The sequence below is a fragment of the Malus sylvestris genome, chromosome 17, assembly GCF_916048215.2.
Source record: "Malus sylvestris chromosome 17, drMalSylv7.2, whole genome shotgun sequence".
Lineage (NCBI taxonomy): Eukaryota > Viridiplantae > Streptophyta > Magnoliopsida > Rosales > Rosaceae > Malus > Malus sylvestris.
The window spans coordinates 14,907,449-14,922,033 of NC_062276.1; the positions used below are offsets into that span (position 1 = coordinate 14,907,449).

Here is a 14,585-nt window from a genome sequence, read left to right on the forward strand (position 1 = left end):
GAATGATGTCTTTGGCATCTTCTTCGGGTTTCCATCCTATCTCGTCTTCTTGGGCGCCATGTAATTGTTATTTGGTAGCTTCTTCGTCCCTTTAGACCTTGGTAGCCTCTACGAGGGTAAAGGTCTTCTTCTTTGATTTCTTCAACACTTGCACAGTGCATAGTCGAGATGCTGCCTGGTCAGATTTGATTTCTCTGACTTCTCCTCCTGGGATGCAGAATCAAATCTTTTAATACTTGATGGAAGTAACGACATCCAGCTTGATCAACCAAGGTCTCCAAAGAATCCCATTGTAGGGAGATAGGTCATTTACAATCATGATCGTCTACTTTGAGACAACTGGTGGTGTTTTCACATCAAACGTGATATGGCCGATGGCAGTTGAGGTATGCCCGTTGAATCCGGTGAATACCTTTGCTCGGCGCATGATTGTGTTTTCCAAGCCCATTTTCTAAATGACTAAGAGTTGAAGTAGGTTGATTACACTTCCATTGTCGACCATCATTCTATCAACTATGGCATGAGCCAGTTGGACAGATACTACTAGTGCGTCGTCGTGCGAAAAATCGACGTCTTCTGCATCCTGCTCGGTGAAGCCAACGATGGGTCCAGGTTGGATGTCAACTGATTAGACTTGTGAGACTAGTAGAGCTTGCTGGATCTTCCTCTTTTTGGAGTTTGTTGGTGGCCCCCAAGTGCTCGGATTCAGCGAAGATGTCATTGATTCGAATTGTCTTGGTTGGCAAATTCTCATCGTCGTCTATGTTCCTTCTAAGCTGCGTAGCTGGCTTGTCCAAGTATCTGTCAACCTTGCCTTCTTTCACGAGCTTCTCTAGGTAGTTCTTCCAAGTGTAACAGTCGTTGGTTATGTGACCAGGACCTCGGTTGAATGCACAGTATTTGGTGTGATCCAACTTGGAAGTATTTTCCTTTGATTGTTTCGGCAGCTTGAACCATGGCTTGTTCTTGATGTCACGAAGGATTTGGTGGATCGAAATTGAGAACTTAGAGTAGTTCTTGGTCGTCAAGCATTCTTTGGTCATGGGTTGGTCTCTATGTTTGGCCTCCTGCCTGCTTTTGCTGGACTGTTTCATGTCCTCCTTCCTTTAAGCCACTGACGACTCTTTTCAAGGCTACTCAGGTGCCTTGCCTGCTCATCGAGCCTTATCCCAAAGTGCATGCTTCTCTACTAGAGCAAATGAGTATGCTAGAGTTAGATCTTCTTTCAAGATCATTTCTCCGAACAGGGGGTGGTTTGATAGGAGTCCTTTTTGGAAGGTTGTACTTGCTATCAAGTCGTCACATCCAATGATCTTCGCCTTCTCTGCTTTGAACCTCTTCACATAGTCGCGGAACGACTCTTTTGGGTTTTTCTTCACGTTGAACAAGTGGTCGGACTTTTTCTTGATCGAGCAGTAGGATGAGTATTCTTTGGTGAAAACCAAGGAAAGATCATCAAAACTCCGAATGGATCGTGGTGGCAAGGTGTGAAACCAATCTTGCGCCTCGCCTTGTAAAGTGGTGGTGAATATTTTGCACATAAGGGCATCATTGTTCCGATAAAAGACCATCGCGCTTCGGTAGTGCTTCAAGTGTCTCTCCGGATCTCCATCCCCTTTGAAAGATGTGAAGTGTGGCATGCTAAACTTGTGTGGAGGCTCTGCCTGCTCGATCTTGTCCGTGAAGGGTGACCTACTCATGTTGGTCATATACTGTCGTAGTGCTTCGTCAGCCACTTCATTGCATTGGAAATCATACAATCGTTTGTTGAGGAGCCTCTCTACCTCTTCCTGAATTTGCCTTTGTTGGGGTAACGGAGCCCTCGGCTACCCCCGGTCTTGACCTTCTAGTCTAGGCTGCTTTTCTACAAGCTCGACACGTCTATGCTGCAGCTGCGGTGCATGAGGTAGATTCCTAGCAAGCAAGGGATTTCTTCGCAGGCTACTAGTTGAACTTAAGCCTGATTAAATGACTACTTTTCTTCATCCATCGTGCTACCTACTCCGTTGAAATGTGGAAGTTGCTTCTTGCAGGTCTAGTTGCAAATGAACATTTTGCCTAGAAGGCTGCTCATGTTGATCATCGGAGTGTGGCCCTAACTATGAGTGTATGCTCGTCCGTGGGCCTAGTCTAAAGTGCATGCTCCTCCGCACGTTAAGATAGGAGTATACGCTATCTCGGGGGCCTAATCAGGAATGTACACTGCTCGAACGCTCAATTTGTGGCTAGTAAAGTGGCTGCTTGTCGGGACACTGCTGGAGAGGTTCCTCGTCTACCCTTGTCTTACTTTGGGACACCTCATCTGGGCCACGTTGGATCTCAATGCGCTGCAAGAGTTGATTCACCAAGGTCATATGTTGTACAAGGGTGCTCGTCAACTCTATGACTTGTCGAGACAAGTGTTGTTCGCCATTTAGATTGGAAGAGCTTGGTAGGAATGCGCCTCCTTGAGCAGTGGAAGGGTGGTAGACTCCAGGCGTGAGATTTAAGTTATGAAATGTCAAATTTGCGGAGAAATGTGGTAAGAATATCCCCTGGCTCGATCGTAGGTCAGGAAATTTGAAGCTGGGATGGTTGAGATAATCTTAAGCCGGCTTGGGCTGCTTGGGAAACCACGGAAGCAAGTTGGGCTACTAGAGTGGGCTGCTCAGTGTGTGGCACACGTGGGTGCGAGGCTTAGGCTCAGCTTGGCAATGCGTTAGGCTTACATTAGGTTTGGACAGCGCGGGCCGACTCGGCTAGGGCTTAAGCCATTGAAGGTTGAAGTGGCACGGCTCGGGTCGTGGTTGTAGCGCCATGAACCTTGCCGTGGGTGGCCATCGTGGTGCCTCGTGGGGGTGCCGCTCCACTTACTGCTATGTTAAGCCTTGTAAATCGTCGCGGTCTTAATCCTTGAACGTTGGAATTTCCGTTCGTCGAGGTTTCCGAATCTCTTGCCATTGTACTTTTCTTTTACACTTTATCAAAGAATTTTTAGAAATAAAAATTCCTAGAATAAGAACGTACGAAAAATCTACAAATAGACAAAGAAACAAGAAACCTTATATGCGAGAGTCTTCTACGAGCTTGTGACTCAACTCTTAATGAAAGCACCAATTTGTGGATGCAAATTTCTTCCTCCTTGTTCTTGGACAAAATTGCACCTACAAAACAAATAACACCTTAGGTCAAAGCCAAGAGCCTCACGTGCCCACGATGAAGGGAGGGTTTTGGCCGAATAACCTCCGATGCCAAAGTTAGAATTTTAAAGGAAAAGTGTTTAGAGAATTTAGAGAATTTAGCAAGAGAATTGGAATTGAGCTTTGGATAGAATGTGGGGGTTTATATAAGGGTGTGGCCGGCCCCCTTAGGAGAGGAGGAACCGGCCACATGGATGAATTTGTGGGTTAGGTTCATGATTTATGTTTAATTAGCTAAATAATTGAATAATTAATCAATTAATTGGCTAATTAATATAATAAAAAAAGAATGATATAGGAGTTACCTTGTGGAGAAGATATGATGAGGGATGGATGAAATAGGTTATAAATAAATACCTATTTGGGCACTTTTGACTTGATTAAGGGATGATTGTCCACCGCTCGCGCGTAGGAATCCCGGTGTGCCTCAAGGGTAATTTTTTCCTTTTTACCCAAAAATCCACGTGTCGCCTCTTGATTATTTTTGGCTCCACACTATCTATATGGTTGGATGGTGTTCTAACCTAATGGGAGAGATGTAATTTGAGATCTCATTTAATTTTGGGTAGTGCTATCTATATATCCTTTTTTAATTCTCATACACCCCTCTTAATTTCCGACTGCCAGATCAAATGAATTAAAGGAGATCAATGGCTAAAAATTAATAAGGGTGTGCAAATGGGTGTATGAATAGCACTTCCTTAAATTTTTTTTTTCCTCTTTAATTATCTAGATCTATCACCAAACGATGTAAAAAAGTATGTATATTTAGATTTTTATTTACGTTTTCCGGCTAAAATGTGTATTTTACATCTCTGCATTAGAGAACTTTCTAGTTAACAAAAAAACATAAAATACACATTTCAAAGCATTTTGCATCTTCCATTAGGGATTCCCTTATTGACACTATGTTTGGATGAATGAAATAAACTTGGAATTTTCGTAAAAGTCAGAATTTATAAATTAACATGCACCAATTTCCTTATTTGGATTCATAAACATAGAAATTTAGAATTTCCGCATGGAAAAAAAACTTGGAATTTGGGACCTCCAATTTCCAAGTTCAAATTTCATGTAAATAGGTGTCATTTCCCAATTTCCATGATTGAGAGTTTAAAAATAACAAATTCCGTATTCAATTTCATTGTTCTTTTAGGTTAACCAAACAAGAAAATTTACAAATTCTAGAATATAAAATCTTGTCATTTCAATTTCCGTCATTTTAAAATTCCTTAGTAAACTTAAATTTCTTCATCCAAACATAGTGTAAAAAAATTGTCTGATTACGTCAGGCAGCAATAACAGTTTTGAAAACAAAATGAGTATTTACAAGTTTATCTGACAGCCGAATGAGCCTACCCAGTTGGGCAAATTTTGACATAAAACTAAAAGACCAATTACCCGTGCATATATAACCCGCTTCCGTATAACTAGAAGCAGAGTTCCCCGCGCATATGAAAGTTGGAGACGAAGACAGAGATTTTGAATTGTCGTCCTCATCGCGCAGTCAGTCAGATCGAGTTTGTATGAGATATCCGATATTACAAGTTTTATCTGTTTCCATAAACTTATCAGAATTTCTTGCCATCTTTAAAAGATTTCGTCCAACTGGTTAGGAACATAATTTGCTTGGGTCAAATGAACTTTGTTGGTTTATTCTTATTCCTAAAAGCTTAAGCAAACATAGGATGTGTGTCAGCTTAGATGATCTGAATTGGGTTTTAGCAGCTCAGCATTTTGGCTTAATAAATTTTCCATTCTGGTTTTCATTATTATTCTTTGGGGTCATGATCCGGTAAAGTTGAGGCGGTATGAACTTGCCATGCATCATTGACATTTTGCCATTTGTAATGTGCCAAAAAAGAGGGATTGTGGCTCTTAATTAAATAACAATGAGCATAACAGATGCGCTTTTATTTACAAATTAATCCAAAAAACAATAATTATATATTCATGAGAAATATTGATGACTGATAAGTAACCAGCTACGTGAGTTAAATATAGTATCTTAATTAAGTAGCTCATGAGACATTTAACTATATATATATTCATAGACTAGTCGTAATTTAACCTACCAAGCTTGCTAGACTGGTATGCAATGACATTGGCAGTAGTAGGGCTCTCCTCCAAAACGACTTCGTATCCATCTCCGAAGGTGTCCATTCCCTGTGCAATCAGCTGCCAGAAAATCCCACCTACAAGAGAACCCCCACTACTCGCACTTGTGTAGATGTACTCGTATAGTTTGCGAAAGTAGGCATTCCTCTTTCCTGGGGTGTAACCTGGTAACCTATAAGACTTGCCAAACTCTCCCAAAACCAGTGGTTTCTTAACTACTGTGTTGCAGTCTTCGATGTGTTGTTGCACCCATTTGTCCACAAAACCGGCTTGGCCCTCTTCGCTTGTCTCTGGTAACCTATTTCATCCAAGAATATTATATGCATGGCTTCTTTTTCTTCAAAAAGAAAAGTATATACAGAACAAATAGAGAGTTTCTAAGTACGTACCATTGCTCAGCATAGATATGTATAGTGGCGAAATCGCTGTCGGGAAGCAAGTTGCTGGCAATGAATTCAGAACCATATTCTAGGTTACCAGGATTGAACTGCTTCTTGTCCGGCGTTGTTTTGCCATAAAATCCTTCAAGCCCTATCTCTAGTAAATGCTTACTATCTATGTACTTAAAGTGTGCAGCCATTTCTTTCACCCATGGCTGTACAGTCAATTAGTTAAGGTGTTCGGATTCCATTAAACCATATGCCAAAAAAAATGAAAAAACAAATAATTTAGGGAAAAAAGAAGTGGAGAGATATATACGTAACCTGAAGAATTGATCCAGATACATCAGATTGGCAACGAGGCTCATTCATTAGTTCCCACGCGAAGATGGTTGGATCATTTTTGTAAGCCACCTTTGTTATGGAATTTTTTCTTGTGAGCAGAGTCTGCATCCCAATGTGCACGCATGCCAGTTAAGATTGTAATGTAAGAAGATAAATCAATTTTACCACTAACTAACCATTTCATCCACAATTCTGTCTTCAATAATACACACAAAATTAACATACTTTCTAATATAAGTAGGTTTTACGAATACCATTATATGTCACTGTGAGACTCTTGTATTAGAAAATGTTAACAATGTTGTTATCTTTTTTGTGTCTAAATAATATTACCTTCATTTATTTAAACAAAAAATATCTTGTGTGGGTACTTCGTTAATCAGGTACAGTGTTGGGAAATAATATACAAAAAATTGAAACACTTGCTTCTGTTGAAGTGTGTCAGCAAGTGTAATAGTTAAGTCGTGTGTACAAGTGCAGATTATTTTTTTTCCTTCTTGTCATTAGTAATTTCTCTAAACACGAAACATATTGGAAAAAAGAATGCGAGGGTAAGGTTTATATTCCTTCTTTTTTTTTTCTTTTTTTCCTTCTTGTCATTAGTAATTTTACTGGCCGTCCACCGAGAGATATTGTCGGCAGCAAGAGTCGAACTTAGGCCTTAGTCTAGTGAAAAAAATGATCTTTACCAACTCAACCAATCCTTGTTGACATTATCAAACAATTTTAATATGAAACATATATACATTCAAATAACATTTCACTAAATTAGTTGTAGTAGTTTAGATTATACATACATAAAGACATAGGTACGGTATGAAGTACTATACTACGTGTCCTCGTTGTATGAACCATTAGAAGGCTGAAGGGGTCTATCGTTACCGCCGTCACTGAAAGCCCAAACCCTAGCAACATTCATGCCATACTTGGAGCCTTGTTGGAGTGCACAAGTGACCTTGGCCCTTGTAGATGGGTCAGATGCCATGTACATCATCCAATATGCATTGAACCCGTTTATGTAAAACGGCTTTCCATTCATAACAAAACGGGTTCCCTGTGTTCCAGCAAGTATAACCACGACGAGTGGCCTTCCCCTCGCAATCTCCTACCCGAGCATGGAAGATTAACACCCAAAACAAAGATATGGAGCAAACCCTTCTCGGACATGATTGAGTTCTTGTGCCTGAACAAATTAGACCCTTTTAAGTGCTTCCTGTTTGACGTTTTATTCAGTAGTTGAGGACCATACTAGTATATATAGTACTGACATATAGATAACAGTGATGAAAAGAACCAAGAAAATTAATGGCATGTTTATGTAACCGTAATCAAAATCGGAGGAAGTCCCAGAGTGAGAGACAGGAGGGAACACAAGTCATGTGGTGCATCATTTTATATGTTATAATAAGAATGAACGATAAAATATTGAAATTTCTCACTTCTAGAATATATTTATAATTTGAGTGGAAAAGTAACAAAACCTGGCCGTGTTCTGTGTACACCAAAAAATAGCTCAATATATACATGCATGCACTGTTCTAAAAATTCTCGCCTAGCGCCACTTAGACGCTAAGCAGTTGGTCACCGTCCCGATTAATTCCTAAACGTTTGAAAATTAAGAAAGGGCGCGTAGACCTGCCTAGATGTCATCCGTCTAACCCACCTAAATCTGTCTAGGTCGGTCGTGACTCTCACTTAGACAGAAAACAAATAATTTCATTTTGCATTTTATTTTTCAATAAATTATAAGTGACTTGTTGAATACTTGAATAAACACTCATTATATGTTTGTTCCTCATGTTTTCAATATGTTCTAATACTTTATAATCTATATGCCATTTTTTCTAATTTTTTTATTTTTTTAAGTATAAATAAATATTTATTTATATGATATAATTGAATTTAAAAAAAATAAATAAAATAAATAAATAAAATAAAAAACCTAGGCCCCCAGCTAGACACCTAGATGCTAGACCCCTGCACCCTATCGCCTTTTAAAACCTTGCATGTATTCAATTATCAAGAGCTACAGTTTAGTAGTATTCCTCTTCATTTGTAAGTGAGATGTCTTATTTTCGATTCTCAACAAAAACAAATTTGAACCACATTATTGTTAACTCATTGTAATGTTTAGGCCACTCCTCCACCCCTTAGTATAGAATTATCAAGAAATTTGAGATTAAAAAAAAAACCCTACTAAAACTAGAAAATAGGTGTATGTATGAGTTTATTACTAATATAACCTTCAACTCCGATGCTATTCTAAGCTACTAGAACATAATTATTTTGAAAGAAGGTGTTAAAATGGGATAAAAAAAATAGAAATTATTCTCTTATAAAACTGACAACTCCGATGTTGGATTAGATGTGTGTGCCGTGTGGGGTTCATATGTTACATAATTACAAATTTGTAAATGGGAACAGAGAAACCAGTATTGTACAACTTCGCATGAGAGAAAATTTACCTACGCATATTATTGTTACGTGTATCGGCTTCATACTACCTACTAAAAAAAATTTCAATGTACTGGAAAGCAGCACAGGACATCAAGTGTTATAACATAATTGTTTGACTTTTTTTTCCTAAATTTCCAATCAATTGCATTGCACTTTATGTACTGGGTTATGTGACCAACACACTTAAAAATGTCTCCTAACTACTTAGCTCATAGGACGGTTTATTGCTTAATTATTGTGTTTAATTAAATTGATTAAGGCATTGCGAATTTGCTATATATTTGAAATTAAGGATCGATACGTGGTAAAGGCATACACCTATGGGTAGCATAAGGGATATGACCATATATGCAAGTGCAAGCCCGTGAATTTTCATTGTTACCAATTTTTCAACAGCCAATTAAGAGGTTAGAGTCAACTCTGAGATTTCAGGAATCTTGTACCAAAATAAGAATTAACATTTTTAGTTTGGTATCAAGATACAAGATTGGTGGGATAGTGCTATTTTAACACACTATTTTTATCTCTCACATACTATATTTTTTTACTATTGATCTTCTTCAAATTATTCGATCCACCGGCCGAAAATCACGAGGAGTGTGTGAGAAATAAAAATGGGTGTGAACAGCCTACCCTATTGATGCTACGAAGTAAAATTTTATGAAACTCAACATCAATTATCACAATTTTTTTACGCTTTTTTTGTACTTCTATTTGTAAACTACGATTGATCATGTGTTTGCCTTTCTCTTTTTTGTTTTGCCGAGTTTTTCTTACATGAATACAATGTGTGACTTGCACAACTTACATTCACATTCTTAAAAGTATATAATCTGTTTGCTTCAACAAAGTAAAGAAAATACCACTTCTAGACCACAGATTCATCGGGTTCTTGTTGTATTGCGATTTTAGTAAAACTAAAGGATTTTCAACCTACCTCATATGATATCTTACTTTGAATATATATGGTTGGATGTGTCATCTGTCAAGCAAGTTGTCGATGAACATGTTTCTGTTATCTTTCCTTCTTTGTTTTTAATTAAACAACAAAAAACACAGAAACAAAGTTCATTTTGGTGATGCATTTGGAGAAAGTGTGATATTAGAGTATACGCCCTTATGTTTATATACAAGAGGAATACCCTCTATTAATAAAAGCTTTTCTTAACTGTATTTTAATTATTCTAATCCGACCTACTCTTGCCGACTTGTTTACGTGTTTCGTCTGCTTTATACACTTATTATTGAGGAGGGACGAACCAAACTCAAGACAAAACGCATCTCCGGGCCTCATTTCCCTGAATGTGCATATTAACGTAAGCTTTGTTTATTGGGAAACTAGCATATGCCCACACACAAAGTGTGTGTGAGTATTTTTTATTTTTTAAATAGAAAGAGAGAGGAAAAGAGTGAGTGAACATGAGGGAGAGAGGGGAGAGATTTATATATATAATATCAGATATATGCTAGACTCACATGTGAGTGAGGCTTTAAAAACAATAGCTAAATTTGGTTTGTATGAAATTACATTGACGCCCATGTTTTTTTATTTCTGTTCAGTTTTGACTAGAGGGTTAGAATGGTAAGCTTATAGAATTTTGCTTGACAATCAGAATTCTATTAATATATAATTTGATTACTCTAAATTGGATGAAATTCATACTAAAAACATAATTATTGTTATTAACTAGTAACTTAAGCCCCTTGTTTATTTAGATTATGAAAAACCCATTAATTGAACCAATTAAAAACTTGTTAAAATTTTATGGAAAAAAAAAGTTCTTAGAGCATCTCCAATGGAGAGATGCAAATTTGAGGTGCATAATTACATCACATTTTACACTAATGCAAGGTTCTAAAAGACGTTAGGCGCTAGTTGGACGGCGAGCTGGGGCCTGGCGCCTAGGCGCCTAGGCAAACTAGGCGGATTTAAGTAAATCTATTATATTTCGTGTAAATAAGTGTCTATTTATACTTAAAATATATATAATTTTCTTATAAACTATAAAATAGAATACCATATATATTAGGAAGTATTGGAACATAATGAAAACATGGGGAACATGCATATAATGTGCATTCATTTAAGTATTCGACGAGTCTCTTACAATTTATTGAAAAAATAAATAAAATGCAAAATGAAAGTTATCTATTTTCTGTCTAAGTGAGTCGCAACCTAGGCGGGTCTGGGCGGGTGCCTAGGCGGTCTAGGCGGGCACCTCAGCAGGTCTAGGTACCCTTTCTTAATTTTCAAACGCCTAGGCATTAATCGGGGAGGTGGCCAACTGCCTAGCGCCTAGGCGGGGATTTTTAGAACAGTGCACTAATAAGAGAGATGTAGATGGGTGTTCTACTTTAATGAGAGAGATGTAAATTTAAGATCTCATTTAATTTTGCTTTATTCACGCATTCATTTTTAATTCTCACACACCCCTCTCAATTTATGGTTGTTAGATCAAATGAATTGAAAATGATCAATGACCAAAAATTAAAAAGATATGCGAGAAAGGGAAAATGGGTGTATGAATAGACTTCCTTAATTTCCTTTCTTTGATTGGCGGGCCCACCATCGAAAGATGTAAAAAAATATGTAAATTTAGATTTTTATCTACGTTTTCTAGCTAATATGGGTGTTTTAAATCTTTCCATAGGAGAATTTTCTGATTAGCAAAAAAAGGTAAAATACACATTTCAAAGCATTTTGCATTTTTTTTAATTAAAATGAGGACTAGCCGATGGCTTCGCCACATCAATCCATCTTTCGGGGGCCGGGAAGACTCACAAAGGCATTTAACCTTCCCCTGTCCATTATCGTACAATTCACCAGTGGCAGAAATTGAACCCAAGACGTTAGGTACCAATAATAATAACAGTTTTGAAAACAAAATGAGTACTAGCAAGTTTTATCTGACAGCCCAATGGGCCTACATAGTTTGGCCAATTTTGACATGGAACTAAAAGGCCCAATAACCCGTGCATATATAACCTGCTTTCCGTAGAACTGGAAGCAGAGTTCCCGCGCATCTTAAAGTTGGAGACGGAGACAGATATTTTGAATCGTCGTCCTCATCGCGCAGTCAGTCATATCGAGATTGAATCATTGAAGGTACGAATTTATGTCAAATTATGCTTATAATTAAGTTAATTAACGATAATTAGAATCGATGCTGAATTTTGCACTGTTATTGTTATCGTAATTAAGGTGCTGTTTGGCTGATTACTTAATTAGCTTAATCAACAATCGATTCAATGGAGAACACAGAAAGTGAATCTACAAGGAAACGCATGAAATCAGATGTAGGTATTTTTTTGATGTTCAATCCGTGTGTTTTGTGCTTCTTATTCCGTTTTGTGAATTAGTGTGTGAAAATCTGATTAGTTTTGAGGTTTAAGGAAGGAGAAGGAGTGATGATAGAATCAGAGATGGATCAGAAGGAAGAATTTGAGGGAATAGTTGCTGGATCTGAGGAGGTGGAGCTCGCAATCGCTCACATCCTCGAGAAGATTGAACGCTTCACTCAGCTGGTATTTAGCTGTTAAATTTCAGAGTAAATGAATCATTATTTCCTTGAATAATTGTAGGTATTTGCAATTTTTTGGATGTTTTTTATGTAATAAATTAGAATTATGCATAGGTATCTGAGAGTCTGGAATCAGGGAAGACGATGTTTCAGAAGATTAGCGATGAGTTTGAAGAGCGAATGATTATGTGAGTTGCAAAAATTAACTTTATATTTTCTGTTGAATTTGTAATATTTGGGGTTTTGGATGATTGACATTTGTGGGGTACAACTACACCTAAAGGGTGCACAAGGAACAAATTGAGAAATGGCAGGAAGAGATCCGAGAGTTGCGTATGCTTGATGCTTCAAACGAGGACGCCAATGTTCTTCTGCATAATGCCCGACATGTATTTCAAAATGCTAACCTTGATTCCTGAAGGTAATTATACAATCTATTCGTTTGTATGAGACGTCTGATATTATAAGTTTTATCTGTTTCATAAACTTCTCAGAATTTCTTGCCGTATTTAAAAGATTTCATCCAACTAATTGTTATATGTGGCTCAATACGCTTAGGAACATAATTTCCTTGGGTCTGATGAACTTTGTTGGTTTATTCTTATTCCTAAATGCTTAAGCAGTTACCTAGGATGTGTGTCAGCTTAGATGATCTGATCTGGGTATGAGCAGCTCAGCACTTTGGCTTGATGAATTTTCTGTTGTTTATTCTTTGGGTCATGATCCGGTAAAGTTGGGGTGGTATGAACTTGCCTTATCTTTCCAGGGTAACATGCTTTAAGAAATTTCAAATATCCTCGTACAGCCAAACCATGTAAAAGTTGAAAATCTCAAGCGCTGGAAGCAGTTAGAAGTCTAGTGTTTTTGGTTTAGAAGTGTAATTTGTCCAATTCAAGAACTTGGGCTTGAACTCTTCTGGTTTGTGTTCTTTGGCCTTGAAATTCAACTAGTGGGACTCATAAAGTAGTTTGGATAAGCAGCTAAACTGGTAGGGCTTAAGCTGTAAGTAGCATATATATTACTGGCCAATATCCAGCTGACTGTTTCAGCACTGCATAAACCTTAAAATGTCGAGAAACTAACGAGGGCGCTGGTATGCAGGTTTCCCAAGACCGTAGCAGATGACCACGGATATTCATTCTGCTAGTTGGATGGAGGGGACTGTCTCCGTTGATGTAGGTAAAGTTACAAGCTAAAGCCACAATTTTAAGCTTCTGCAGTTTGAGTTGTTTGCTGCCTGAATCTGTTAGTAGCTGTTGGCATTACATGAGATTTACAGTTGGCATATATTTGTAGTTTGGACATTTCTATTGGTTTAAAAATCGATCTGTTCCCTTGAATTTCTCATAAGATTGCGTATTCATGATCAATTTTAACATCGTGAATGATTCATTTACCACATTTTCTTACATTTAAAGCAGAAATTGACTTGCTTCAACCATGAATTAATTAGTTTTCAAAGAACATCGTCGTTTGATCAAAGAAGAAAAAAGAATTGTACGTTATAAATTACATCATATTTACAAAATCGTTGGATCAAGAACTATATAGTAAATACGTACAGAAAGGTGAATGTTGGTAATGTCTTGAAGATCATTATATCATCGTGTTTCTAAAGGCTTATTCTAATTTATGATCACCTCCTTTTCTTTCTTTCGGCCGTTTTTAAGACTAGCTCTGCACCTGTTCTCACCCTCACAACCTCTGTTATAAGAGTTCGATGGTGGAGGCATGCAACGAAATGCCTGGTCGTGATCCATGACAGAATATTTAAGAATTTTGGCATTCGTCAAACCAAGCATGCTAAAACCTACTTCAATCCTTAGAGTGAAACTCAAATTTTAGGTTTTAAACCCACCCCGACCCTTACTCCTTAGGGCAAATTAGTAGTGCTCACCTACAGGTCCTCTTTTATCTACTCCCTTTAGATTAATCTGACGGTAAATTAATGAATAACCTAATGCTATCCCTGTTACACTCTAACAAACATTGGGGACGTGAGTCAGCCAGCCGCATCCGGCTTCCTCTCTCAATTCTATCACCAGCATTCGCATACCGAATCCCAGTCAAAAGCAACACCACTGCCGCCACCAAATCTTCGTCCTCGGACAGTACGTACCAAAAAACCCACCTCTCAAACCCATTACCCTCCATCGATTTCTTTGCAATGCCGCAATCAACTATCTCGTCTGCCCTTGAAGACCCATCTCGGTTTGTTCCTTCCCAATCGCTCTCATAAGGCACATGGGCTGCTCCGTGAGGTTGGGCCTGAGCACGTCGACGGTGTTCAAATCGGCGGAGGTGGTTTGTGTCCTCTTCTTGGGCATGGTGGCGGTGGCGGCAGTTGCAAAGAGTTGGGAATTCAACGAAGGGAGGCTTCGTTGGCTTGTTGTTCGAATTTGGCTTCTTGTTACTCGGCGGCGAGGGCCCAAACGCTGGGCTTGGCTGAAAGAGACACTTGCTGCCCCTTGGGGAACATGAGATAGAGGGGATGAAGGGGATAGAGACATTCACGCCTGAAAATATCAGCTGTTGGATTATTTAAGTCAGATTAATCTAAGGGTTTAAATGAAATAAGACCTCAC

The 14,585-nt window shown here is 38.2% G+C and overlaps 2 protein-coding genes across 4 annotated transcripts; one reads left to right on the forward strand and one right to left on the reverse strand.

Moving 5' to 3' along the window:
* Nucleotides 1-5,234: 5,234 nt before the first annotated feature.
* Nucleotides 5,235-11,288, reverse strand: LOC126611824 (putative mannan endo-1,4-beta-mannosidase 9). The gene is made up of 5 exons (XM_050280167.1): nucleotides 11,262-11,288; nucleotides 6,978-7,127; nucleotides 6,002-6,124; nucleotides 5,687-5,892; nucleotides 5,235-5,595 (listed from the first exon to the last, which is right to left on the reverse strand). The coding sequence occupies exons 1-5, from the start codon at nucleotides 11,286-11,288 to the stop codon at nucleotides 5,235-5,237; spliced, it is 867 nt and encodes a 288-aa protein (XP_050136124.1).
* Nucleotides 11,289-11,496: 208 nt separating this feature from the next.
* Nucleotides 11,497-13,396, forward strand: LOC126611500 (uncharacterized). 3 transcript variants are annotated; one of them, XM_050279796.1, is made up of 6 exons: nucleotides 11,497-11,585; nucleotides 11,682-11,776; nucleotides 11,873-12,004; nucleotides 12,115-12,188; nucleotides 12,284-12,421; nucleotides 13,102-13,396. In XM_050279796.1, the coding sequence occupies exons 2-5, from the start codon at nucleotides 11,729-11,731 to the stop codon at nucleotides 12,417-12,419; spliced, it is 390 nt and encodes a 129-aa protein (XP_050135753.1). In that variant the 5' UTR covers nucleotides 11,497-11,585; nucleotides 11,682-11,728; the 3' UTR covers nucleotides 12,420-12,421; nucleotides 13,102-13,396. The 3 variants fall into 3 exon arrangements, with proteins under 3 accessions (XP_050135753.1, XP_050135755.1, XP_050135756.1); XM_050279798.1 differs by having other exon boundaries at nucleotides 11,503-11,585; nucleotides 11,709-11,776; XM_050279799.1 differs by lacking the exon at nucleotides 11,497-11,585 and having other exon boundaries at nucleotides 11,684-11,776; nucleotides 11,859-12,004.
* Nucleotides 13,397-14,585: the final 1,189 nt, after the last annotated feature.